At 41.4% G+C, this 26,677-nt stretch overlaps 1 protein-coding gene across 1 annotated transcript in view; it reads left to right on the top strand.

Moving 5' to 3' along the window:
* LOC114873391 (acetylcholine receptor subunit alpha-like 1) overlaps positions 1 to 21,485 on the top strand; it is a 94,543-nt gene extending 73,058 nt beyond the window's left edge. The window contains exons 5-7 of the mRNA XM_029181670.2: positions 3,200 to 3,380; positions 8,318 to 9,364; positions 17,095 to 21,485. Of these exons, the coding sequence (XP_029037503.1) occupies positions 3,200 to 3,380; positions 8,318 to 9,364; positions 17,095 to 17,298 (1,432 nt within the window). The 3' untranslated portion in view covers positions 17,299 to 21,485. The remainder of the gene's footprint in view (positions 1 to 3,199; positions 3,381 to 8,317; positions 9,365 to 17,094) is intronic.
* Positions 21,486 to 26,677: the final 5,192 nt, after the last annotated feature.

Here is a 26,677-nt window from a genome sequence, read left to right as displayed (position 1 = left end):
GCTGAATGGCAAACTAAATCTCAAGGTTTAAGAAGAGATACATGCGTCCTTCATCCCCCTTTACCCCTAAACTTTCCCAACTTCGATACGCGTTCCTCCTTTATTCCAAGCGCAAGGGTGCATCGACCCTGGAACGGAGAGGGTGCCCACCCCGAATCCAACATTTCGACAGTTTTATTTTTAATCCCGACGGAATATCGCGCTCGGGGGAACGCGGAATAATTCGTTGGATTGCTTTAGCGGCGCCGTAAAGAATGCGAGTTTCGACCATTTTCCTTCAGTTTCTTCCTTTAAATAATTCGGAAGCTTTCTTTCCTCGACTCGGATGAAATTCGACGAATTATTTGGCAAATTTTATTCTCATTAAATTAAATTCTGTGAATTCTTTTATTAAAATTGATAAAGTTACCCTACATATATTGCCATTTTTCTTAAGGAAGTCTGATTCATAAAAATACTACAAAAAAATGTTGAAACCTTGACGAAACGAACGATAAGAATAGTTAGATACATTGACAATTTCAGCGATATAAATCGGTGATTTAAACCGGCGCTGAAATAACAAATGGAAAACGTCGAGACGAGATAGAGTACGGAGGCGAGAAATTCAATGTCCCTGGTCGGGATCTGCGAAAAGGACAATGTACATTTTTTCTTTTTTCCTCTATGGTGTTCGACGTCGGTCGAGTAGACAAGCGCTTAAAAGGGACGTCAACTTTCAAGATTTACGCGGCGTCTGATCGCAAGAACCGACACGAGACCGGTGGAAAAAAGCATGATTAATCGAGAGATCCGAAAGTTCTTTGGCGCGACTTTCGCGTTTCGCAGCCGTTCCTCTTTCATCCGGCTACGAGATTTCTTGCGTTTGACGGTTATGGGGTTTGCTACGATATTACCCCGCCACTATTCCCCTTTACTTCCCAAAGTTTTTACGATATCAAGTATATTGAATTACTTCTTCCACTATTAGGGAGTTTGTTGAGTCTGAGTGGCCGAAATGGATGGTAAAACTGAACTTCTGTTCAGAAATTTTCCTTTTTTTCAAGATCCAGTGGTTATAAATTAAACGCTGTCGTTTAGATTGTTTTATTTTATCAAAATTTTATAAATATACTTGATTTTATCAACACTTTATAAAATTAATTCTTAGACGACGGACCATGGAGAGAGCCGCAGTTTTAATTCAAAGTTTTCCCAATTTTACATTTTTTAAATATCTAACGAAAGTTATTGATGCAAAATTATATTTGAGAGTTTCATTTAGGGTGTACTTAAAATCACGAATATTAATTAATTAAACGATGTTCATTAGTAGAAGTAAATTATTAAAAATTTCAGTTGTAAATTGAATTCGCGTCCGGGAAATTTGCTCAACGTAGGATATTAAGTTTAAAAACCATTAGGAACGCGTTAGAAAGTCCGCGGAAGACTTGCCGTGGTCACAATTATTCCTCCGCAAGGAAACTTCTTGTCAGCAAGCCAACATATTCAGTAGTCCATCCGACTTGAATCAGCCAGTGGAAGTTGCAAAGAAGCAGCATTAACATAAAATGAATCTTTCAGTCCCGAAAGCGTCTAGTGAAAAGTTCTTCCAGCAACAGGACCGGTGTCTCCCGTCACGGTTCCCGGCCGTCTCCTTCTATGGTGTTCGTAATTACGTGACGTCCACTTAAAAGCAGCGACGTTTCTCCAAGAACAAAGCTCGAGATATTCACGGAGACGTTGAAAACGTCAGGCCTTGTGCATTCGCCACGAAATTATTGCCCTGTCCACGCATTGTTCTCGTTGTCCCGGACGAATCCTGAACACGGTGACTCTCGGGAACGACCACTTCCGAGTTCTGCCTCGGGCCAATTTTCGTACCCTTACGACACGCGACACGCGTTTTGGTCGTTTGCAAAAAATTCCAAAGGTAGCCGAGATTTCTCGTTCAATTTTATTTCATTTCGTATTCAACAGTTATCATCTGGAAAGGCGATAAGTTTTGTCAGCTTGCGGAGAACGATTCGTTTACACCTGTTTTCCCGCCTCGTATATTTCGTCGGGCTGGATAAAAAACTGGGGTCGTTTCGGTTTATTTCGTGTTACACGCGAGCAACCTCAATTCCCAGCAAACGTTCATTCATCCACGAAGCGATCCGCTGCGAAGCACGCGCACCTGTCGCTGACTCGAGCGTAGTCGCAGCATATTAAGATTCAAAACGTGCTTTTCCCACTGATTTTCCATATTCTGACCGGCTGTCGGGAACAGCGTTTTCCCAACAGAGAATTTATTGGAAGCCCGTTCTCTTCCTGCTCGCGGAAGCAATTCGGTTCGATATTGGGCCGCGATTTTACGCCCGGCCACTCGCGTCATTGTTTGCCTTCATTAAAATAAGATTTTTACACCTGTCGTTAAGATTCTGTTTCGTTGCTGGATTCGTTTCTTTTTTCCGGAGTGTTTAGAAAATTTTTCGATCTTTTAGTGATAGATAAAAGAACAGAGAATTGTTGTTAAAAGTGTGCAACGATAAAATTATTTAAGACAATTCACGATGAAGCGAGAAGGAGGAAATTCATGGTAGGAAACCGAGTAAGCGACTTATAATAAAAGAGCTCCTGCGAATATAGCGCAACAAGTGCAGTTGCAGCAACGACAGCTGCAGCTGCAGTCGCGCGTATTATATTAGAAATCCAACCGCATTACCTCGTCGAGTTTATTCCTCGGTAGCACTGTTTCCCCAGCATCCAATGTAGCCTTTAGAACGTGCACTTTTCCTGCTCACCTTCATTGTTTATTCCGTGGATTTTCTTATCTCTTATCTTGGTCGTCGCGTTGCACTTCGACGCGCTACTGAAATTTTCCTAACAGAGGTATTGAAATTTTATCCTTTGAAACATCGCGTGAGAAAAGTAATTTTTGTTGAATTAAGAAATTTCAATATTTTTAACAAATAAAAATTCAAGATTTCCAAGTGAAAAATTTCAAAGTTCTCAACTTTTCATCTGGAATAATTGTTGAAGTCATTTGAAATTCCACCAGTTAGCTTTCAGATTGCTTTGCAGCTTAATAATCAAGAGATTAATTAACGACACGCAAAAGGCAATATCGTTGATCTTACATTGAAGTCGCCTTCTAACGAGGGTGAAGGGTGGACGAAGAAAAAAAAAATTATATCATGGCAACATAAATCAGGGTGGACATTAATTTTGTTTTCAGCGCCGATGGCAACTACGAGGTGACCATTATGACCAAGGCGATTTTGCACCATACGGGAAAGGTCGTGTGGAAACCGCCGGCTATCTATAAATCATTCTGCGAGATCAACGTGGAGTACTTTCCCTTTGACGAGCAGACTTGCTTCATGAAGTTTGGTTCGTGGACTTACGACGGGTACACGGTGAGTAATAAGATTCGACCGACAATTCAGCAACCTTTACGAGGCGATTAATCATCGTCAAGAAATTTTAGCCATCTTTGATAACGAAGACACGACCAGGGTGTCGTGTTTTAACTTAAGAAACTCAATTATTCGACAATTTCAACTTCTCCAGTGTTGGATTAATGGAAGGTTTCAAGGGAGCTACAGTCCTAGGGCTTTTGAAAAAAATTCTGAAAATATTTCTTTTACCAGTGCCCTTTTATTTAGGATAAATTTCAGGTTTTAAACCAAGGTAGCTTTATAATTCCAAGCTTCAGAAGTTTTAATTCCTTCCTGAATTCCCCAGGAGAAGTTGAATTGAATGAAAGGAAAATAAAAATAAAAATTTCTTCACGGGGCTGTGGAAAACACTATTTAGAAAAAAGCTATTCCCAAAACGGTCATCCATCTTCGACGTTCTCTTCCTCTTGTATCCCGATAAGAGGAGCCTTTTTCAAAGGCACCGACTTATCATCGAACGTATAAGTCAGTTTACAAAAATGTAACGCTTCTGACGATAAGCGAAAATCACCGGAACATCGACGTTCCATTTATATCTGCATCCCTCTCGTGGCGATGGTTGCGTTACGTTTTTCCCTCCTGTTGTTTCTTTCTTTTTTTTACCCTTTGTTCCGTACAGGATTTTATTTTTGTAGACGAGTACGTTACGACACGTCGTTCGCTATTCGTAAAAATTCAACGAGCCATCGAAATTCTGCACCGTAGTGTATCGTTTTCCGCTTTGAATCGAATTCGCCATTTAGTTTTATCAGCGGATATCTTTTACCTTTAGAATTTACATATTGCGGCCAGTTTGATAGAATAACACGCCGTTTAAAATTATCCTTTCAGAATTTTGTGTTGCTATTTTTCTATGAAAAACAGATGGCGTGTAAAGGGGTTGTTTTTATGGCTACTGGATAAATCATAAATAACGATAAGGATTATTTTCTTTTTTATCCTGTTTGAATTTCATTCGAAAACAACGATCTAGCGACATCGAGTCGAGGACAAAGTATGATTGGATGTAGGGTGACTGGTCGAAGAATTTTTTATCCGAAAGAAACGATGGCGAAGGTGAACGTGACCGGTTTTTATAACTCGATCGATCTCTTAAGGAATACTTTATTAGACCGTAAGTGGACCTGGATAGAAATATGACCGCGCTGGTAATGCAATCAGAGCCCCAAGGAATACCTAAATCGCGACTGAACCTCTGGCAAAATGTCATTGGTTCCGTGACGTCATCGGTTGCAAATGTTCAGAATTGCAAATGGAAATATCCTCCAAAAGGAGACAAGTTTCCAAGAAGGTAACATACTTTCCAGTATCGAAAAAGGTGTTGCATCCGCAGTCTTGAAAGATCAATCGATAATAATTTATCGAATGGGCTAATTAATTTCTGTATCGATGTAGCGAGTGTTCTTTAGAAGACTAATGAATAAATTTCTGTGAATTAAAAAATTCCCATTAAACCAAGTCTCTTAGATTCTCTATTAAATCACACGCTCGCGACAACGCGGAAAAATGTTACCTGAACTTTTCACGTCGCGTCTGAACTATTAATTACGTTAGCAGTTACGTTGACAGTTCTATTCCCCGGTGTTTTTCTTTCATTTTGCCTTGCCCCGACTCGCCGACGAATCCCCGGAGATTCTTGGATTCTAAAGCGTTCGAACATTGTCTGCTTCCCAGCGAGGAAATAATTTATACAGCTGCAGAACGGCAAATCTTCGATGAATCACTTAGTTGGTCCGTATTATTTTCTTTTAAATTATCAATATCATTCTTATATTATATATTCTTATTTTGGAAGGAAAAATAAGTTACTCTGAAAGTTTTAAGAATTTATTGTTCCATAATTTCCACTCCCAAATCATATTGGTTCTCTTATTATTACACTTTCAACCTCTTTCATCTCATTTCTCGATGAGCAAGGCATCCTTCCCTAGGGAAAATGGCGAATACAGAGGAATCAGGAGATCTCAAAACCCTAATTTTGATTATATTAATATTTAAAAGTGATTTAGAAACAAAATAGTATAACTTTTAGTTATAAAATTTAGTGTATATTTGAGGAATATTAATAATGAAGTTAATATCAATTCAAATTTTCCCGCGTAATCCTTTGAACGCAAGTGGTGGTCCGCCACAGGTCTATATATTAGGGGCCTCCACCCACGCAGTCTCAGTCTGCGCGCAGCCGCCTAGGGGGATGGATGCGAGTCCAAGATCTCCCATACTCGGAACTGTACATCAACTTCACTCGTTATCCTTATCATCGTCATTTCAAATCTTCGTAAACTTGTCTAGAACGATGGAAAAGCATCTAAAGTTAGAAGCTTGCAAGTTTCAAGAAGCTTTGAAACAATAGATCGTCAAATGTCACGATTGAAATAGAATCCATTTTGTGCGAACACTCGACGAGTAGAAGAAAGTTCACGTAGAGAAAGCGAAGCTCGCTTTATGACTAGCGTTTATCTGTTTCGTGCGATCAACCGTTTTCTGTCTCGCGGATGAAACGCGTTACCATTGAATCCGAGAGAAACCGACCCTTTCATCGATTCTATTAACACACTTGTTTTGTTCAAAGGGAGTATCGAGAAGTTGCTGAAAAATCGTGTAGAATTATGTTCCGCTATGTTGAAAGGATTGTTCTCGTTTCGACGAAAGGGTAAAACGATTTTCAATGAAACGTTACGATTTATCGATTACCATTGGCAGCTATCAGCCTTCTTTCTCGTTGCTGTTCCATCGAGGAATATCCTTGGAATTTCGTGGATCCCTCGATACAGGAGCAACGTGCTAACAGACGTCAATAAAATGCCACGAATCGTCGATTCCATTTGTTGATGCCTGCTCGAAGAACTCTTTCTCTAGGAATTCTCCCAACTTTGATAAGCTCAGCTGAAATCCTCGACAGACAGACACATCGAGCCAATCTTCTTTGCTCTTTCTTCAGGAACTCTGTCAATTAAATGTTGCTGTACTTTCACGTAGAGTAAACGTTCTTTCCTTAACCTTTGAACAACGAAGCTTGGGTCAATTGTGACTCCAATTTACAAAAAATATACAAGGCTATTTAAAATAAAATTTAGAAAATGAATATAATATAAAATATTCATCAGGATTTAAATTGGGCCTCTCTCCATGGTCCGCCCTCGGTGGATTAACATTTGCAGGCTTATAGTCCCTGATAATTAGATAATTTACAGGGGATTTGTAACTGAGGATTAATAATTATGATAGAAATAGTATTTAATAGGCTGAAATGTCACAAAGGGAATAATTCCATAACAATAGAGGATGATGGTAGTTTGGAGCTTGTCGAAATCCTTTTCGTCGCCTGTTACCATGACCAACCCACCTTCCTCTGCGGGCGGCTAGATTTGTCCCTCACCGACAAATCCACCTGTCCGTGGATTTCACCAGTGAACACACCGTTGCGGGAATAAATCCCGCGTGTGAAACGATAAACCATTCCTGTGGCTGTGAACGACCATCCCCAGCTGTTCACTGACCATCCTTTCGAACGGGAATTTTACACCTTTCGATTTTACTAGCTTTATCGGTATCGCAAAATTTTCTTTATTTCTCGACCAACAACAGACCGTTGTTTGTTGTACAATTTATTTCGGAATGAAAAAGGAGAAGAACAGAGGGGCGTGGTTAACGGGCAGCTATCGAAAGATCTTAAAAATGGTCCGGAGGGGATTAAAGGGCATTCTGATAGGAAGTTCGATGGTAGAAAGATTTGGCTCCACTCTCGAGACTTTATTCTCTTTCCCATATTCGACGTCTTCCAGAGGATCCGCCACCTATCTTAGCACCCATTAGAGCTATCCAATTTCTTTCCTTCTCTTCCCGGTCCGTCTTTTCTTCCCTTGATCCCTGCTTCCTCCTTTCTTTAAACAATTGGATCCGTTGCGGCAAGAAGGAAAATAGAACGAGCAGGATATTCTGCATCCTGTTTGAAAGGAATCTTATTATGCCTTCAGAGTTGCATTTAGGTGTCATGGAGAAAGAAATGCATAGCTTTATTCTATTTAAAAATACCACGGTGGATAGAATTATTCTAATGAAAAATGTGGTAGATCGTTAGAGGTTCCTGAAGCACAGTTGCAAGTTACTCGTTGTTAAAAAAAAAAGAGAAAAAAAGTAAATGGTGATTATTCTCGTCAGGAGTTGTCCTTCGTAGCCATTTTATTTTTGGCTGAAGAATCCCTCATTTCCCAGTTACACGACGTCTTATGAAATACCCCTTATTATTCATCGCCCCTCTCCCTTTGTGTCTGTTTAACTCTCAGGCACGTACACGCGCACGGATATACGTAACCTCTGTCAAATGGCTGCTTTCGAGTAATGCTCCTTATCTCGGACCTCAATTACACGGTACACAGGGCTGTGGTAATCTTTAAACGAACCGACTATCGTTGCCGTTTGTGCACGAATTTACTGCAGTGCTCTCGTTACCGTTCACCGTTATTGCCAATGGTCCTGGTCAAAAGTGTCGATTTTCTATTATCCGTAGTAAAACTACAAAGACCTAGGGGAAGAGTCGAAACCACCAGTTAGGAAATTATCTCTGTGCTTCGAAACTGGTAATCCTACAAGGTGGAATGACCATGACTATACCAATATAATGGGTAAATTTAAGCTTAACACTCTTGAGGACAGACAAATTATTTTAGAGATGAAATTTTTCAATTGCATTTTATCCAATGGAATAAATTGTTTCTTATTACTGGAGTTAACAAAATTTCATCAGACCAACCCACCCTTTCTATTGTTTTATTTTGATTCAATTCTCTTGTATACAAAGGGGTCTTCCTCCCGTATATAATGAAATAAATAAATAAAAGGAAGTTATTTTATGGGGGCTGTATTCTAATATCGTTTCGGATGTTTGTTCGCAGGTGGACTTAAGACACCTGGCCCAGACGGAGGACTCGAACCGTATCGAGGTCGGGATCGACCTGACCGACTACTACATTTCCGTCGAGTGGGACATCATAAAAGTGCCTGCCGTGAGGAACGAGGCGTTCTACATATGCTGCGAGGAGCCCTATCCAGATATCGTGTTCAATATCACCCTGCGCCGCAAGACCCTCTTCTACACGGTCAATCTGATCATACCGTGCGTGGGCATATCTTTCCTCTCGGTGCTGGTGTTCTACCTTCCTAGCGACAGCGGTGAGAAAGTCTCGCTGTCGATCTCGATACTGTTGTCGTTGACGGTGTTTTTCCTACTGTTGGCCGAGATCATACCGCCCACGTCGTTAACGGTGCCGTTGCTCGGCAAGTATCTATTGTTCACGATGGTGCTTGTCACCCTGTCCGTGGTGGTGACGATAGCCGTGTTGAACGTGAACTTTCGTTCGCCCGTCACCCATCGTATGGCCAAATGGGTGAGGGTGGTTTTCATACAAGTGTTGCCGCGATTCCTTCTGATCGAGAGGCCGAACAAGGACGACGACGATGAGGAGGAGGATGATGATGGGGGAAGGAACGGAGTCGGTGTCGCCGGTATGAACGTCGACGGTGAACAGGTTGACGACGACGACGACGACGACGACGTGGAAGCGAGCAACGGGAAACCGGCCGAGGGCATGCTCACCGATGTGTTCCATGTACCAGAGACTGATAAGTACGACACGTATTATGGTAAAAGGTTCAGCGAGGAATACGAGATACCAACGCATGGGTTGCCACCGACCGCCACCAGGTACGATCTAGGTGCGGTCGCCACCGTGGGGACCGTAACACCATGCTTCGAGGAGCCGCTACCCTCGCTCCCACTGCCGGGGGCTGACGACGACCTTTTCGGCCCGGCCAGCCCCGCTTATGTTCACGAGGACGTCAGCCCCACCTTCGAGAAGCCGTTGGTTCGCGAGATCGAGAAGACCATCGACGACGCTAGGTTCATCGCTCAGCACGCTAAGAACAAGGACAAGTTCGAAAGTGTGAGTAATTATTTCATTAATTCTACCTCGTTAACCTTTCTTAAGTATTCAGGCAAATTTAAGGCACTGCCCTTTAATTCTCGAACAGCGGAGCCTGGGTCAATCGTGACCCAAATTTACAAATCTTGGGGTAAAAAGTGGAGTAGTATGCATGTTATCCGCGTACAGTGTAAGAATATTAGTTGGAGCTCTCTCTAAGGTCCGCCATTCGAGGGTTAATACATTGACTGCCACAGTAGAAAAGGTAATACATAGTCAGACGCATTGAAGCTATAATTATAAAGGATGCGATTAATTAATTTTTAAATTTCTTATTAATTATTTGATAATGAAAAATGTGAACCTGATGACTATCATGGCAGTCAATGTTTAAGTGATTATCGTGAATATTTTCTCAAGTCCTTTTCGAGATTTTTGTTCGAACGAATCGGTAAATTTCCGGAGTCAGCTTCCGGCACTAATCTCCGAATCTCGCGACAAGAAAGCGTATAAATCGTGCGACGTTCGACGAACGGAACCGAAGCTATTAACGGCAATCGGATCCTGAGGTGTTTCCGGCTGATTAATACGATCCGATACTACTGCTATCCTATCAGGTCTCGTATCATCGCTCCTACGGTTTATAATTCGACCTGGCTGACCGGATCTCACCTCACGATTCCCTTTGATTTCCACGCTCCATTACCGATCCCCTCACGTGACTCACTCGCAAAGATTAAAAAAAAAAAAAAGAAGTATCCTTGGAACGCGTTGATCAGTTTCCACGTTCTCGATACTTTTCCCTAACAGCGCAAACGCGCTTTTATCATTTCCCGCTCGTTTCATTCCACTTTCCAAATGGGATATCGATTTTTCCAGAGATTTCCGCCAGGAACAAGAAATCAGAACGCATCGAACCGCGTTCTCTGTGTACAGGATTAGCTACGTAGGAGAACATAGCAGGGGATATCGCGTTAATTCGAAAGCTGGCATCCGTGTCCTGGTGCCTGGACAGGGATCGCGTCAAGTAGCCGTTCGACAAATTACAGGATTCGAATCTCGTGTTTCGGGAATCAATCGCGTTTCAGAGAAGCTGCATAATAGTTCGAGCAGTCACCTTCCTTTCGATGGCTCTCGATTCGGCGAGCATCGAATTCCAATGGACCCATGGAACAACGTAGCTTTCCATCTCAAGATTCCTCTGTTCGCTAAGCGAGGTTTTAATTAAAATCCTAATGTCCGGTCGAATTAACCGAAGAACCGTCTGGCCGCGATACAAAAGAACGACGAGTTCTTTGAAGCGCAGGCTGTCGGTCTGGTTAGCGTATTATTATTACAGCAAACTCCTTTACCATCGTCGACTACCTTCTAGTGTCCTGGCGTGAATAGGCCAACTAACCGGCTACCTTCTACGCTTTCGCTTCGAGCGAACATCCAACACGTTGTAGCTGGATTTCGCGAGAGAAGCAGCCTCGATAAGCCGGCTGAAAGTCGTTCGCGATCGTTCCCCATCAATCTTCCAACACGCGACACCAGGCTTCGAAAACGTACACCTTCTACACCATAATACGTGCACCATCTTGACAGCCAGGCAACTCAGGGAACAAGAAGGGAATCTCGGTCTGACTTATCGTCGAGTTTTCTACTGTAGGGAAATAAAGTAATTCTGTATATTGATTTATTTATTAATTTTTTGTACTGGAATATTTAAATACGCGTGCCTTTAATTATTGACATTTATTTATACAAAATTTGTATCTGTCTGACTTATCACTGACCTGTTTCACTTAAAATAAGGAAAAGGATCTCTAAGTCGGTTATACTGTTCGTTAAGTGAAATCTGTGATATATTAACATAATTATATTGAAATAAGAATAATATATCACGTCGGGATCTCTCTTTACATTAACGAGTTGTCGAGTTTCAATTAATGAAGGATAAGTTTGTAGAAGTTTAGTCGAAAATTTTAAGCAAATCGTAGGCGTTTGCAGTCGTCCTCTCTCTCTCTCTCTCTCTCTCAATTTTGCATTTCAAAGTTTCACGACTTGGCGAGCGATGTAAAACTCCGGGAATTGGTTCAGACGTTGACAAGTCTGCCTCTCGGGGAACACGTTCCGAAGTTGAGACATTTGTCCAGGCCACTCGTAAATTCGAACGAATTTATGCTCCCTATTTCATAGTTGCGCGAAACGAGCGACGTGACAGAGTTTCGCGGATCCATCGTGTATCGAGTTTGTTCGAAAAGTGACTTGCTCCTCGAAAATCACCGTACATTCTTCGGAATTTTCTTTTCCCTACAGCCCTTTGGCTCTTGGGATCCTCTCTATTTTACATAGGTTTTCTTCTGACGTAATTCTGTGACAGGAAAGCGCATCCAAATACCCTTGAACAGCGGAGCATTAATTTAAAGTTAAATGTATAATTTATGAACAGCGTTACATTTATAAAATGAAAATAATATTAAATACGACATTGAATTTAACTTGGGTTTCTCTCCATGGTCCGCCGTTCAATCATATTTTACGTCCAACAACATGACATTAATAGACCTGCAATTATTCAACCGCTAAAGTAGTTAAAATTTGAGAAAGTCAATGTTGCTCCACCGGTGAATTAACGAACCTCATTAGGAACTTGAAATTTCTGTTTTGACAAGGTTAGGCCAGAGGACGACACTTTAGGAAGTTTAGTCTAGTTTTCAGCTTAATAATTGCTCGGTCCGGTCGAAAGTTTCTGCCGGAAGTTCGACAGCCGAAAATATGATAATTCCTGTACGAGGCCTGCTGCTGTCTCTAGAAAGTGTCGAGGAATATCGTTTTTGTTTTAACGAGACCCTTGGAGCTGACGGCGCTATTATTACACTCACGCTCCACTTTTCCGATATTACGGACGTGTTTTATGAAACTCGAGCGTAAAAAAGGCTGCTATCAATGCTGGCGCTCTGAAAACGCGAGAAACTACCCTCTCCTCATCTCCTCTATACATATTCCTCTCTCGCGTTACTTTACACGGGGAAAAATTTCATCGATCGTTCCCGGGGTAAGACACCGATCTTGAGAAGAATTTTTATAAATCCCTAACGGTGGATCCAAGGGGGTGTTTAACGAACGGTACGAATTACGTCTTCGACTCGGTTCGCAATGCGCTTACTTCGAGGAACCACGTATCTCCTGTCGTATTTGCATGCGAGCGAGAGGCCATGCTCGAAATTCAATCTATCCGGCATCGAATTCTCGAGTCACGATCCCGGAGATGCCTTGATTTCCGCGCGCTGACCGCATCAACCGGGGACTTCCGTTTGCTTCGCAGATGGCAAACTCGATCGGAATCGATCCTACTCGGTCTACGATTCGTCGAATAGCTTTAACAATTTATCATGGTGAATTGTTTACTGAAAAACGCAATGGTACATTTTTGAAGCTTCGAATTTTCTATGCTTTTATCGCATAGATTTTTATTCATTTATTTTTAGTATAATAGTACTTGATAATGTCCTTAACTGTCTATCCGAGAGACAGGCAAACTTCCTTCAGCTTATTCAAAATTCATACGAAAATATCTAGCGGAAGCACAGTGTGCATAGACCAAGTGTTTCGAACGAATTTCATGGATCGACGGTCGTTGGACAAACTGGTAACTTTCGCGAAACAGATGCGTCGACGAAGTTCCCTTCGTGCTTCGCTCGGCAGCGTTTAAGTACAGATCGCTTCACAATAGATTTACATCGTGAAAATTACGAATTCTCCGTGTTGAAAGAAATATTCCGATGGAAAATTACACGATCGATTTGCGGATAGAGCAAATCTAGTCGTTGGTTAGAGTTGGGTCGAGGCTGGAAAAGGGCGTGATCGTATGCGTTTTACTCGCGCAAAGTACACTGGAACTCGATGTTCACTCGTGGACGCGTGCAATTAACTGAACCTGTTTGCGGTTTGAATTTCTGTGCATGGCGAATTATGTAGTTCCACGGTTTGCCAGTGGAACGTGGCCAGGAGAACCGGACAGGCAGCTGCTGTTTATATGTATTTTCTGAAAGTGTTTAACGATAGTGCTGGCTTTCCATCATAATGCGACATGGGCCATATTTAATAGATAAGGCACTTATTTCTTATATTAGGACCATTCGTATTCGGATCGAGTAACCAGGTAGATAAAATTATAGGGGTAATCAACACGCCTTACATCCCAGCAACCCTTATACGTTGCATCTCTTATATCTCTGTATTCATTACATTCCTGCATCACTTACGTCCCTACATTCCTTATATTCCTGCATCACTTATATTCCTGCACTTCTTATAACCCGGTATTTCTCAGATCTATGCATCCCTTAAATACTTGAATTCTTTGTATCTTTGTATTCTTTACATTCCTGTATCTCTTACATCTCTGCATCTTTTACACCTCTACATTTTTTACACCTCTGCATCCCTATATTCTTTTCATCCCTACATTCCTTACATCTCTTCATCCCTTAAATCCCTACATTCTTATCATTCCTTAAATCCCTACATTGTTATCATCCCTACATTCTTTTCATCCCTACACTCTTTTCATCCCTACACTCTTTTCATCCCTACATCCCTTTCATCCCAGCATCCCTTATATCCCTGCAAACCTTACAATAATTATATTACAAAGACTGCTTCGAGTAAAGGTAAGTAAAGGTAAGTAAAGGTAAGTAGTTTTTCTTCAGAAATTTTGCAAAATTTAGTTCCTTTTTTCGCCACCAGAGGGCGCTGATTCGACATCGAGATTTTAGTTCACATTTTTGCCGCTAGAGGGCCAAAAATTTTGCAAAATTTAGTTCCTTTTTCCAAAACCAGATGGCGCTGATTCGACATCGAGATTTTAGTTCACATTTTTGCCGCTAGAGGGCCAAAAATTTTGCAAAATTTAGTTCCTTTTTCCAAAACCAGATGGCGCTGATTCGACATCGAGATTTTAGTTCACATTTTTGCCGCCAGAGGGCCAAAAATTTTGCAAAATTTAGTTGCTTTTTCCAAAACCAGATGGCGCTGATTCGACATCGAGATTTTAGTTCACATTTTTGCCGCTAGAGGGCCAAAATTTTTGCAAAATTTAGTTCCTTTTTCCAAAACCAGATGGCGCTGATTCGACATCGAGATTTTAGTTCACATTTTTGCCGCTAGGGGGCGCTATTTTTTCGAGAATTTCGCGAGGGGTGCAAGGGTGCGCAAGGAATGTAAGGGACACGCAAGGGAAGCAAGGACACGCAAGGGATGTAAAGGCATGTAAAGGATACGTAAGGGATGGAAGAGTTGCAAGGAGTATGCGAGGGGTGTAAGGGCACGCAAGAAATGTAAGGGACACCTAAGGGGTGCAAGGACACGCAAGGGATGTAAAGGCATGTAAAGGGTACGTAAGGAATACGTAAAGGGCACGTAAGGAATACGTAAAGGATACGCAAAGAATGTAGGAGATACAACGATATAAGGATGGGCACCATGAGGCCCACAGAAAGGGATAAAATAATAAATAACTCTGAAGGGTGAAGCAAAGTTCGTAAAAAGGGGTAAAATAATAAACTAAAGAAATGCTGAGTCAATGTCCTCAAGAAGGATATAATCTTAAATTTCACCCTCCTTATAAGCTTATCTAATAAGCTAAGAAAATAAATAATATAAATTAGATAAACCCGGGGAATAAATTAAAAGTATATGTATGTTTGAGAGATAGATCTTCACCCCTCGATGGTCGCTATAAGAGTGACTAAGTTCCACCTCGCTGTAGGTCGAATGGTTGACAACGATGCCCAAACAGCCATGACGTTCTGCTTCACCAATAGAAAATGTCACCAATAGAAAGTTAGGAGTCTAACTTAGATAATAAGTGGAATTTATTTTGAGGGAAAAACTGCAATTGCAATTTTTGTAAAGGAAGGAATTTCAAGGAAGAATTAAACATAATCATTAGTTTGTTATTTTTCCATAAGTAATATTTATTCATAAATAAAGATATTACATTTTTAATCATCCCTTAGCGAGTACATTTACACTGCTTGCTTATTTCATAGTGTCGATTCGATGAAATTGTACAATACAAGTGGAAAGTATGATTAGATCTCGTCGTTCGCGTTTTATAACAGTCTACCATCTACGAAAGGGTGCTTGTCTCGGTCACACCCTACCTGACGACCCCTAAACGTTTCTGAATGTAAATAGCTGGAAAGGAACGAGGGTGAGAATAAGAAAAAGGTAGATATCATCGAGATAGAGATCTCTCGATCCAAGAAAGGGGAAGAATTGGCCCTTGGCACCGAGTAACTTTTCACGAAACACGTTTCTACCGAACAATCTCACAAACACAGCAACGCATATCATTACGCTAAAAATGATAAAAAATTAAACTGTACATCCTGATAATAGACTTTTATCATTCTTAGTTAATCGAGAAATGAAAAGTAGCGTACACTTTAGAATTATCGTTTTTCATAAAGACAAATGGTCTCTAAAAAAGCGAACTGTTTTATGACCGAACTATAGTCAGTTTGCAGTACAATATAACCAGCAGCGGGATTTTCTTCGCTTCTAGCATATTGGCGGGCTGCCAAAGATAGATGTCACGAAGGTGTTGGCAAGAAGAATTTACCGAAACGATCCGGGATTAAGTAACACCTTATCTTCGTTTGCCTATCTTTAGATCGCTTTATCTTTATTTTTTAAATAAGAAAATTAAGCAATTCATAAAGTAAAAAATTCACAGTGATAAACTCGTCGATATTGAAAACGAAGCGAATACGAAGCGGAAAATAGAACGCTCGCAGTCCGCTTTGGTTACGCTTGCGATTCGCTCGCGATAATAGACATTTTACTATTGATTTACTTGATCGCAATATGTAAAAACGTTCGCAAGGGCGTGTATAGAGAAGGGTGGTCGCGAAGTGGTTGTGGGAAATTGAAAGGGAAGGATATTCCTCGCAGCATTCTCGTGAAAGTATCATAAAAGTATCGGATGTCTGTTTTATCGTCCACTTCCTGCCTTGTCGCAGAGGGAATCGAAAGGAGTCGATACAACATCGAGATGAGGGATCAGTTTGCTGCCCCTCGCGCCACTTTCCAAGACGAACTAGGGTAACGCACTGTTATACCTCGTAAGGGTGCTCGATTGAAACTTCGGAGATACGACTCGGCTTTTAGTTACATACACGATCACGTGCGATGGATCCTTCCTATGTTCTCTGAATGATACATTTCGCTCGACGAGAAAGGGGTAAACTTTGATAGAACGTTGCAGGTTTAGACAACCTTAGCTGAACGCTTGTCAATGTCGATGGAAATGTTATATTTTCAACGATACAGAAATATACGAGTATTTTACTTCAGGTAAGTACAGCGAAACTGTCGAGTCGAAGGATGGGATGAACGTTAATTCAACTGGATCAAGTTTCTCGTTGAATCGACGAGACGAGGAAATCAAGGATTCTCTTTGATACGGGGTGGGATGTAGACTTCTGGTTCTCTGTTTCGCATGTAACGTAGATTCGCGACTCACTGCCTCCTCGGAGAGACAAGATTTCAGAGTTGAGGAGTTGGGAATTTGTAGAACTTTGAAATTTTCCCTCTGTGCTTTCCTGGAAACTCGGTCCGGAGAGTCGGCGACGCACGGTTTATACCTGCTATTCTTTCTCTGCACCTCTTCCTAAACACCCAGAACGAAAATGTCGAGTATTTTAATTCGACTTGATAAGCATTTGTTTGAAAGAATGGAAATTTATTTGTGCTTACAGGTGGAAGAAGACTGGAAGTACGTGGCGATGGTGCTCGACCGGATCTTCCTCTGGATATTCACAGTGGCCTGCGTGGTGGGCACGGTGTTGATTATCCTACAAGCGCCAAGCCTGTACGACACCACGAAGCCGATCGACATCAAATACAGCAAGATCGCTAAGAAGAAGATGATGCTGATGAACATGGGCCCGGAGGAGGATTAGTCGACGATCCCGCGCGGCTTCGCGCCGCGTCCATCGCATCAGCCGCCGTATCGCCGGCGTCGACGTCGTCGTCGTCGTCGTCGACGTCGGCGTCCGCGTCGTTCAGCGGCACCGCGTCATCGAAACTGCCGAATTTCGCGTCGATTCCACGATTCCCGTGGAGGAGGAACCTCTCTCGATCGTTGTTCCCGGAGCTGATTCCGGGCTGGTGAACGGAGGACCAGATCCAGCAACGAGGAGGCAAAAATGCGAAAGAAAGAAAGAAAGAAAGAAAGTTTGACAAAAGAAAGGCACGGAGCTTTCGTCGAAGAGTGACGAATCCGTGTATCCGTGGCGTTGATCTTTCCCTCTGCGAACTTTTACCGATCGATCCTTCGATACTGAACTCTCTCCGATGGAGGGAAGGGGGTGAAATAGCGCGTGTTCGAACGAGTGGATAGCACGAGTGGGATTCGTGAATGAACACGAGCGAGCAAAAGGGAAGCGTGTATGTGTGTGTGAGTGTGTTCGAGCGACAAAAGAAGAGAGACGGAATGCCGAGGAAGAAATCGGCGACGAACGTATCGGACGAGGGATAGAAACCGTGACGGTGCTTGAGGAATAGAAAACGATGAAAGAGAAAATAATTGAGAGGGGAGAAAAAGTGCCAAATACGCGAGACACGCGCGCAACGTATTTTTGTAAATCTGGTTTCATACGTAAGGCTAGAGTCGTGCGGCGAGACGTCGAACTGCCCGAACTGCCGATTTTATATAAGAAGACGTTTACACGCAGCAGCTACGAAGACGCGTACATCTCTACACACCCGCATACGTACATACACAAACATACAGACACATTTACGAATCACTCATTACAGAGAAGCGTGACACGAAATTCACGTGCTAACGAAGCGCGTAAATAAAAAATTTATACGTAAAGGTAAACGAGTTAAACGAGAGGGAGATAATAGGAGGAAGAAGATCGAGGAAGAGATGAGAGGACGCGCGCGGTTTCTCGCGTGCGTTCCTTAACGCATCCCCTTTTGCTGTGCACACGTGTACATAGGTATATAGAAATTATACATCTATTACATTGCGTAGATAATATAATCGACGATCTCAGCGTATGAGCACAACGCGAAATATTCATCCGCATTCTCGACACATCGTATCAAATATTCATGACGGTGCGTTCGCACAACCGAGGCGCATCGTCGTTGAAGAAGAAGAATAGGAGAAAACATAGGGAGTAAGCGTAGCCCACACGACGAAGGAGGATTCTTCGGCCGGAGAATTGCTTCCAGTGATAAAGAACGAGTCGTCGAGGCGGAGATTATTATGCCAGGAAGCGTGCGGGAACCGGAGTTGAAAAGAAACGAAAATAAAAAGAGAAGGAGAAAGGAAGAGAACTGAAAATTTTCCTCGTTTTTCCTCTTTCCTGCCCGATCGTCGAACGCGCGGCAACGGCGCTGCCGGACGGATTTCACGGTCTCATCGACAGTTTTTTAATTTATCTTCGCAATTGTTCCGGACCAGAGCGCGGCTCGCTATTATCAAGACGAATCATTCCATCGAACGCGCCGTTGCGAGCGATATAACTCGAAATCGATTCGATTCCTGGCGACTCCTTCGTCGTGCGTGTTCCCGTGGAAGCGAGAGGATCGCGAGCGGAAGACACTCGCAAACAACTGCCAACCGGACGAACCTCTGACTAAAACTCGAACGTTATCGATGGATCGAGTACGAGAAACAGGACAACGAATGTGGAAGGATTCGGTGCCAGGATGCAGAAACTAGGAAGGCAATTGTTTCGATGTTACAGTGCCAATCGAGATTTCGGCTGTTCCGCGTTTCCTTTTTACCTATGGACATTTTTGGCGAGCATCTTCCTTGGAACGGCTACTCGAACAACCAGATAGAACTTGAAGAATCTCCAATCGTGTCCTCCCAAGGAACGATCCTTGATTTTTTCCTACGGCTTTTTATTGAAACAACCGTCTTTTAGGAACCTGTCTGCCCTCGACAATTCTGTGATACGTCTTCCTGCCGTGAACCCAACGAAACGTCGACCTTTCAGCTCGATCGAGGAAAGAAAAAAAGAAAGGAGAAAAGGGATCAGAGTTTACGAAGGACCAACGACTGCCATTCTCCGGTGCGTTTCGTTTCGCGGAAACCAGACGTACGCCGAGTTTTCTCTTCTTCTTGGCCGGATCTCGTGGCTGGCTGGTGCAGCGGATCGATACCACCCCCGTATAGCGAAGGAAACGGGCAAAGGACGATAAAGTAAGACGCTTATAGTTCGAAGAACGAACGCGCTCTACCGAAACCTGTATTCTGATTATCGAATGATTTGAAAGAAAGAGCACTGATACGCAAGAATTTGAAAAAATAATCCGAAAGAAATAGTTCTGTTTCTATTCATTATATGTAAACTCGAAATTGTGTTTGTTCTTTAAATGGAAATTAGGATGTATAAAAATTTATGAAAAGAGCGAGGGATCGTATTGTAAACAGCTTCGTTTTTACCCTCCGAATGTAATCACGAAACCATGGAAATTTATAAGGGAGAATAATTTTCAGTGTGGAAGAAGCGAGCTTGAAAAGCAGGAAGAATAATATCGTCGCAAGGATATAGAGGACGGTGCAGCGAGTTTCCTTTTTGTTCTTTAAATGCAAATTTGGAACTATGAAAATTTATGAAAAGAATCAAGAATCGTGGTATCGTGAAAGGTTTCGATTTTCCCCTCTACGAAAGTACAGAATTTTATAAGGAAAATAATTTTCGATAGAGGAAAGGATGAAGGATACCGCGTTGCAAGAGTGTGTAGTGATAGATCTGAAACAGTGCAATTAATTACTTTCTTTTTTTTACAAGGCAAACTCGATGTATCATTGATATCGTACGTCGTCAGACCGTCGAAGAAGAGTTCTACCGTTCCCGAGACCTCTCGTCAGTCTTTCAATGCACCCGAAACTCCCAGAAGCCTTACGTTATCACTCGACCTCGCCGTATATCACGTTCAGTCTTTCAAGAATCATTTTTCACGTTCAGACGACGCTCAAAGCAGCTCGAACATTTTTCATTGCTCGATGGAATCCTTCCTCGAACGCCCATCAAACTGGCCACATGGAGCGAGTGACCGAACGCGTATAAACTCGTGCCACAACGGACATTTCTACTCCGACAATGCGGAGTCGCGATGAAGGGGTACACAGCAGGCAGCTACGTCCCCTTCGAAGCGGTATAATAATCAATTTATTTGCTCACGTAAAGGTAACGGTATAATATATATTTAATATGTGCATATAGGTATAAACGGGAGAGAATTAATTACACGAGAGAACTAATTAATCGCATAGCCGAGGAACGAAACACTCGTCGAGACGGTGGCGGTGGTGGTTAATGGTGGTGGTGATGGTGGTTGTTAATGGTGTGGTGCGTGGGACGTATTGTTACGCTGATCCAGGAACACGTGGCTGTGCGAAGTTTGGGTGTCGGGAAATCTGATGATCCGCCGGTAATGCTACGAGATATACGTGTTTTCGAAAATTCATGGGGGTGGAAGAGGAGATAGAACCAACATAAAGTGGCTTTCATACTTGTTCTTATCGATGGCGTATCGCTGCAAAGATTAACTTCTCCACGAAAATATTGGACTTTCAGGAATGTTTATTTAGAACGATGCTGTCGGAAATTGGACAGGTTAGTTAATAATTGAATTCGTTATGTACATTACCGAGCATGGTAGATTTCACTGAGGAACATAATCCCCCCCTTGGTTCCCGGGTTCATGGCCCACACCGTAGGCCACCCCTTCCGGGGGTTCCCCAGGTCCCAGTCCCCCCCGGGGACTTGCCCCTTCTCGGGATCCTGTCCGTCCTCGGTAGCGGTCCCGAGAAGAGTGACCGCGCACAGGTGTAGGCGTCTTATATATAGGCCTGCCGACCCCCCACCACTTGACCATGCACGGCTATACTCCTACGCGCGAAGATTTGAATTGATATTTACCGTTTATTCGTGTTTTCCAATTTTACTCGAAATTTTATCGATACTTAATGATTAAAAATTATGTTATTTATTTTTCTAAACCTTTTTTAATAATAATATCATCAAAATTAAAGTTCTGCTTCCCTGTTAATGTTATTTTTTCTGAGGAAATCTATCGTGCTCGATACTGTACATGGTACAATTCGAAGAATACAGTTTGATAATCATTAAACAATATATTTTAATAATATATTATCTTTGATATATCGATTTGATAATTATATAATTATTTCACGATTATCAATAACTTTGGTTAATTGTTTAATTAAATTTTGTCTTGAATTTGAATAATGGACTTAAATGTTTGCGTTTGTTCGAAACATTCCTCGTTGCAACAAATAACTCGGTAAAGTTTCATCGGTGGAAATCGCGAATGTCGAAACAGTATTCACGAAGTAGAATTTTCGGTGTATACCCAAGGAAATTGTTGCTACCGCGTTGTACCGCGTCGCATTGTTTACTGACCGTGTCTCTAACTTCCTGTTCCCGGTTATTAATTTACGACACTGCTTAAATCAGACTTCAAACGCGAATCGGCCACGCTTTCTGAAGTTATTACGCGAACGTCACGCGGCAACGTAATGTACGATGTTGCGTCCACGGTAGAAACTGGGTCACCGGTTTGAAATTACGCTCGCCTCGAAACAATTTTTCCCAACAAATCATAGAACCGAAGGAAAACAATGTTCCCTCGTATCTACGTATTGTTGAATGAATTTCAATCGAAATAAGACGAGAAAACATCGCGGTTGTTTGCTTAAAGAGAAGAAAATTTTAGAAATACAATTACCGTTTATTCAAGTTATTAAATTAAATGAACCGCGCTTGAAATACGAGTTAATCGTAACGATATAAATAATATGCCCTTACAGGAGGGTATAATTTCTCTGTCTGAAGAGAGGTATCATAAATCAACCTTTAAATGGCCGGCACTGACGAATATTCTCGGGAAAAGAGAAACGCGACAAGGTTAACCGTAACGACACATTAAATTAACTCAGACCGTGCGAAATCCCGTCGTTACAGTTAAAGAATTAGCTAACATTAATTATCGCGAAACCGCTTAATTTTCCTCGACGAGCTCGCTGCAGAATTTCCAAATTTTGTTACGGAATCGTAGAGTTTTTCTCTTTGGAATTTTCTCACAGGTGTTAATGTTTTATTAAAAGTGACAAAGTTAATCGATGCAGCGTTTGAAAGATGATGGAAACTACCCCTTTCTCTACCACCCCCATTGTTTGGAGAATATAAGAACGGTTGTTGTACGATTAATATCAAGGCCAGTGTAAACGAGGGATTTTCATCTTTGCAATTTTTCAATAATGATATTTTTATTTCAAATGTGTATTTTGGAATATTTTAAAATTTTCTCTATTGGCAAATCATATGTTTATATATTAAATTATCTAATTCAAGACCCAAGTGTAATTAAATCATTTCCATTTCGTATTAACAATTTTGAAATTTTAATAATTGGTGATGGAAGATTAAAATAATTATAATTGCGAAATCACTCGTCTACACCGAGCCTCAAAATTCATGCAAAGGGAAAAAGAAATGAAGAAGAAGGTTGTTGAATACGATAACGACGTGGAATGAAGGATTTCTGGGTTCTCAAGATATTGTCGTACGTTAAGTTGGTACTCGTTGATAATAAACGTTGATAATCGATTGTGACAATGAAAAACAGGGGGAGTGCGATTTCTCGTGGATTGAATTTCATTCAGAGTCTCACTGATCGTATCGATCGACAGACTTTACGAATTGCCGCGAACGATTAGGGTTAATTAATAGACGAATCTGTTTGAATCTGCTTCGATCCAAGGAGGTCTTCAACGATACTCGTTTCGCTGATAGTTTTTAACTGATCTTTCGTTACTTTGTTCCTTTTTAAACACAGTCAGAATCGAAAGTGAATATACACCTTTGTCATATTCTTAGTATATACAGGAAGATATACAAAATAATGTAGTTAATGTAAAGAGTACAAAAATAAGTGATAAGGGTAGATGAATATTACACACGTTGACTGGCATACTGTAATAGAAATGATTGAATTCCTTAATTAAATTTGTTTTAATTATCGCTGTTCTGTTTCAGTAACTCAATATAAAGGCAGAAAAATTTGAAATTAATAAGGGTAATATTTGATGGAGGATATTCTGTTAGAAAAATTTAGAAGATGATTAAATACTCTGATTTTCTATGAAAATTTCCGGCTAATTTCGAAGCAAAGGGTGAAATTGAGTTTGCAACGTGGATGATCATCATGGCAGTCAACGTGTTAATAATGGTCGAAACGAAGGTCGTTGCAGGTTGATCAATCGAAGCAGACCCGTTGTGTTTAACGACAGGTAATCGCGGATCGTTGCAATCCATGGGGGTTGATCGAGGGGTAGGTGTCGCACGCGTGTGTGCCAACACATTCGGATACGCCGTCGTGCCTGTTCGTCCCATACGCGGCGAACTTTCACCCTAAAAATCGTCGAACGATTCCGATCACGCGTTCTCTTCGCCGACGAGCAAATGAAATATAAATGGTCTTCGTTAAGGAATAAATACGATCTATTTTAAGGAAGAAAATCGATGAATAGCGACCCAATTTTCTAGATTTTTCAACTTACATCTTCCTCCTTCAGAAAATTTACAAGATGAATAATCATTAAAAGCAGAGCTATTCTAAAACATGTAAGGGTACACTGTAAACGCTACCTAATCCCAGGAACCGTATTTAACCCCGAATAAATAAAACCCGTGTGAATGTAATTCAACAGGCATTCGTCGAGCTATCTTTCCCAAAAATGCTCCGCCTTCTCGGTTGCGACATTCGGCTGTTTATTCAGAAACACGTGAAAATTAATTAAAATCCACGAGAAGAGCCGTGGTGATCGCGATAGAAATCCTAGATTTTTCTCTCTCCTCCCTCTTTTGAATAGAACCGTATAATCATCTGAAGGAGTTAGTCAGTCACCGTTTGAATAGGAAGGATTCTATACATGAAATAATTCTGTTTTCTCGCCTGGTTGCATCCTCGCGCGGCAAGATCCGCTCGGTTTCTTTTTCTTTTTCTCGCCCTGAACGGAGAGGAGGCGCCGAGCGTTGGTTCGGCCGAGCCTTGAAAGGATAGCTGGTGGCGTCGCGTGGTAATTGAATTTTTCAGTCGCCCCGGGCCTTGGTAGACGCGCGATTCATTAGCAGTGTAAACCCAGGGGCTGGAAATTAGGGCGTGCATGTAAGGTAAACGAGCGAGAGCGAACGAAACGACGAGCAAATGGATTAAGCGAGCGCTGATTCCGTGAACGTGGACGAGTTCTCACGGCAGGGGGATAGCTCGCAGTTTCGATTATCACGAGGAAACCGTGTCCACCTTTCCGAAACGACGGGTCTGATTAAAATTTTCATCCCTTATCTTATCACCCTTTTTCTTTGTCGAGGGTGTTGTTCGACGGGTCGAAAGTTTGAGATCACATGGATTTAGATGGATTCAATAATTGCCGAAATCTTGTTAATAAATAACAATTTTACCAAATAATTTTTATCCCCGCTGTATTTATAACATATAGATAGTATTGAGAAATAAATGAAAAATATTCAACCACACCCTTTGTAATTCATTTAATTTCATAAAAACATGATGTCAAATTTTCGATCGGATATTTCTTTTGAAAAATTTTCTATTCTATATAGAATTAAATCGATATTGAATATTGATCGAAAACAGTTGGGGTTCTGAAGGGGTTCACGAGTACGCGTGATCGGACACCGTGTTGCAAAAATCCGTCTTCCTGTCTACGTGTTTTTTCCGGTTTCTCGCTGTTCTCGCGTGTCCATCGTACGTGGGCGCACCCATGGTTAAACGTTGTTCGAGAATTATACATTACGTACATACGTGTGACTGTGTGTAGATTAAATTTCGAGTAAGTGTTTACAAGTATAAACTCGCGCGCGCGATAGCCTTGATAAGCGAAACTCGACAATTGCGTAAGTGATAATCTCGTAAGCGTGTTAATTACTATAGGTAGACCCTTCCGATTGTGACCCTCGTGCCCAGGATTTGCCAATCCTTATTTTTCACCCTTAACACTATCGACTTAAGTTTGTAAATATTTTTAAAAGATCTTAAAAATGAAAAAATTAATTTCATCAAAAATGTTTAACACTAGAACGATTAAATTACATAAATGCCTAATGGGCTAAGTTTTAGCTAATTGTTCTAGTGTTAAATAAATTCGAGATTTTTCTTTTTTCAATTTTTATGTTGGTTCATCAGCCGTCCGGACGTCCAAATGGTTTCTATTTAAAAAAAAGGGACGTTTCGTACACGGCCACGGTCTGGGTCACAGTCTTGAAACGCTCAAATAAAACCAAGTTAACTGTATCGTCAGAAGCTTAAAGTCTTCCGTGGGGCATTCCTGACAATGACGATTTTTCTCGGGGTGATCCGCAAAACGGCCAAATAAATGATCGAAAGAAAAGGAACTAACAATATAAAAAGAAAAACGAAACAAAGAGAGAAAGAAACAAGGGAGAACGATGATGTTTAACTCGACGGTAAATTCGTCGTCCTGTAAACACACCGTCGATTTACGTGGGAACGTGAAAGAGAAATGTTAAACCGTCCATAAAGAGAATTTACGTAACATGTACGACGAACGACAGGGATTTCGTTTCCGTATCGCAAACGGGAATTTTCTACTTTACCGAATGCACGGTTCACTGCATAGTCCACTCGAGTAACCTGATTATTAATTTCCTTTTTTTTTTTTTTAAAGGTCATTGAACATTCGGATTTTCTGTTTAATTGCTTTCTTAGCACCAGGAGACAGTTGCGTGATGCGAAAGTAACGAAACCGATTTTTGATTCATTTTCTTTTTTTAACCCTTGAACAGCGAAGCCTGGGTCACTCATTACCCAAACAAGAATATTAACTTAAAGTTAAATATATAATTTTTAAACGAAAGAATAATTGGAAGAATAATTTTTAACGAAACAGTGTAAAGTCCGCCGTCCGAGGGTTAATTAGCAATGCCACAATTCTCAATTTCTATTCGAATATAAAATGATTAAATTTCAATTATTCTAAATTTCATCAGTGAATAATGGTACGATAATTAAAATAATTAAACTGAGTTGTCTTAATTGGACTCATTATCGTTACTTTCGTGACAGAAGCAAGTATCGGTTTCTTAATTACGTTAGTAGTGGTCTAAAGTGATCGTGAATTCTTCCGACAATCGTGCATCAATCGTTTCTTCCATAGTCGTACGAATCTCAGCATATTGAATCACACCATCAAAGGGGCACGTCTCTTTGCTACGGGACAATTTTTCACGTTTTCATCGAGGGATC

The sequence above is a fragment of the Osmia bicornis genome, chromosome 7 (genome assembly GCF_907164935.1).
Source record: "Osmia bicornis bicornis chromosome 7, iOsmBic2.1, whole genome shotgun sequence".
NCBI lineage: Eukaryota > Metazoa > Arthropoda > Insecta > Hymenoptera > Megachilidae > Osmia > Osmia bicornis.
The sequence above is the reverse complement of the archived record's forward strand: the minus strand, read 5'-3'. Positions and strand labels throughout refer to the sequence as shown.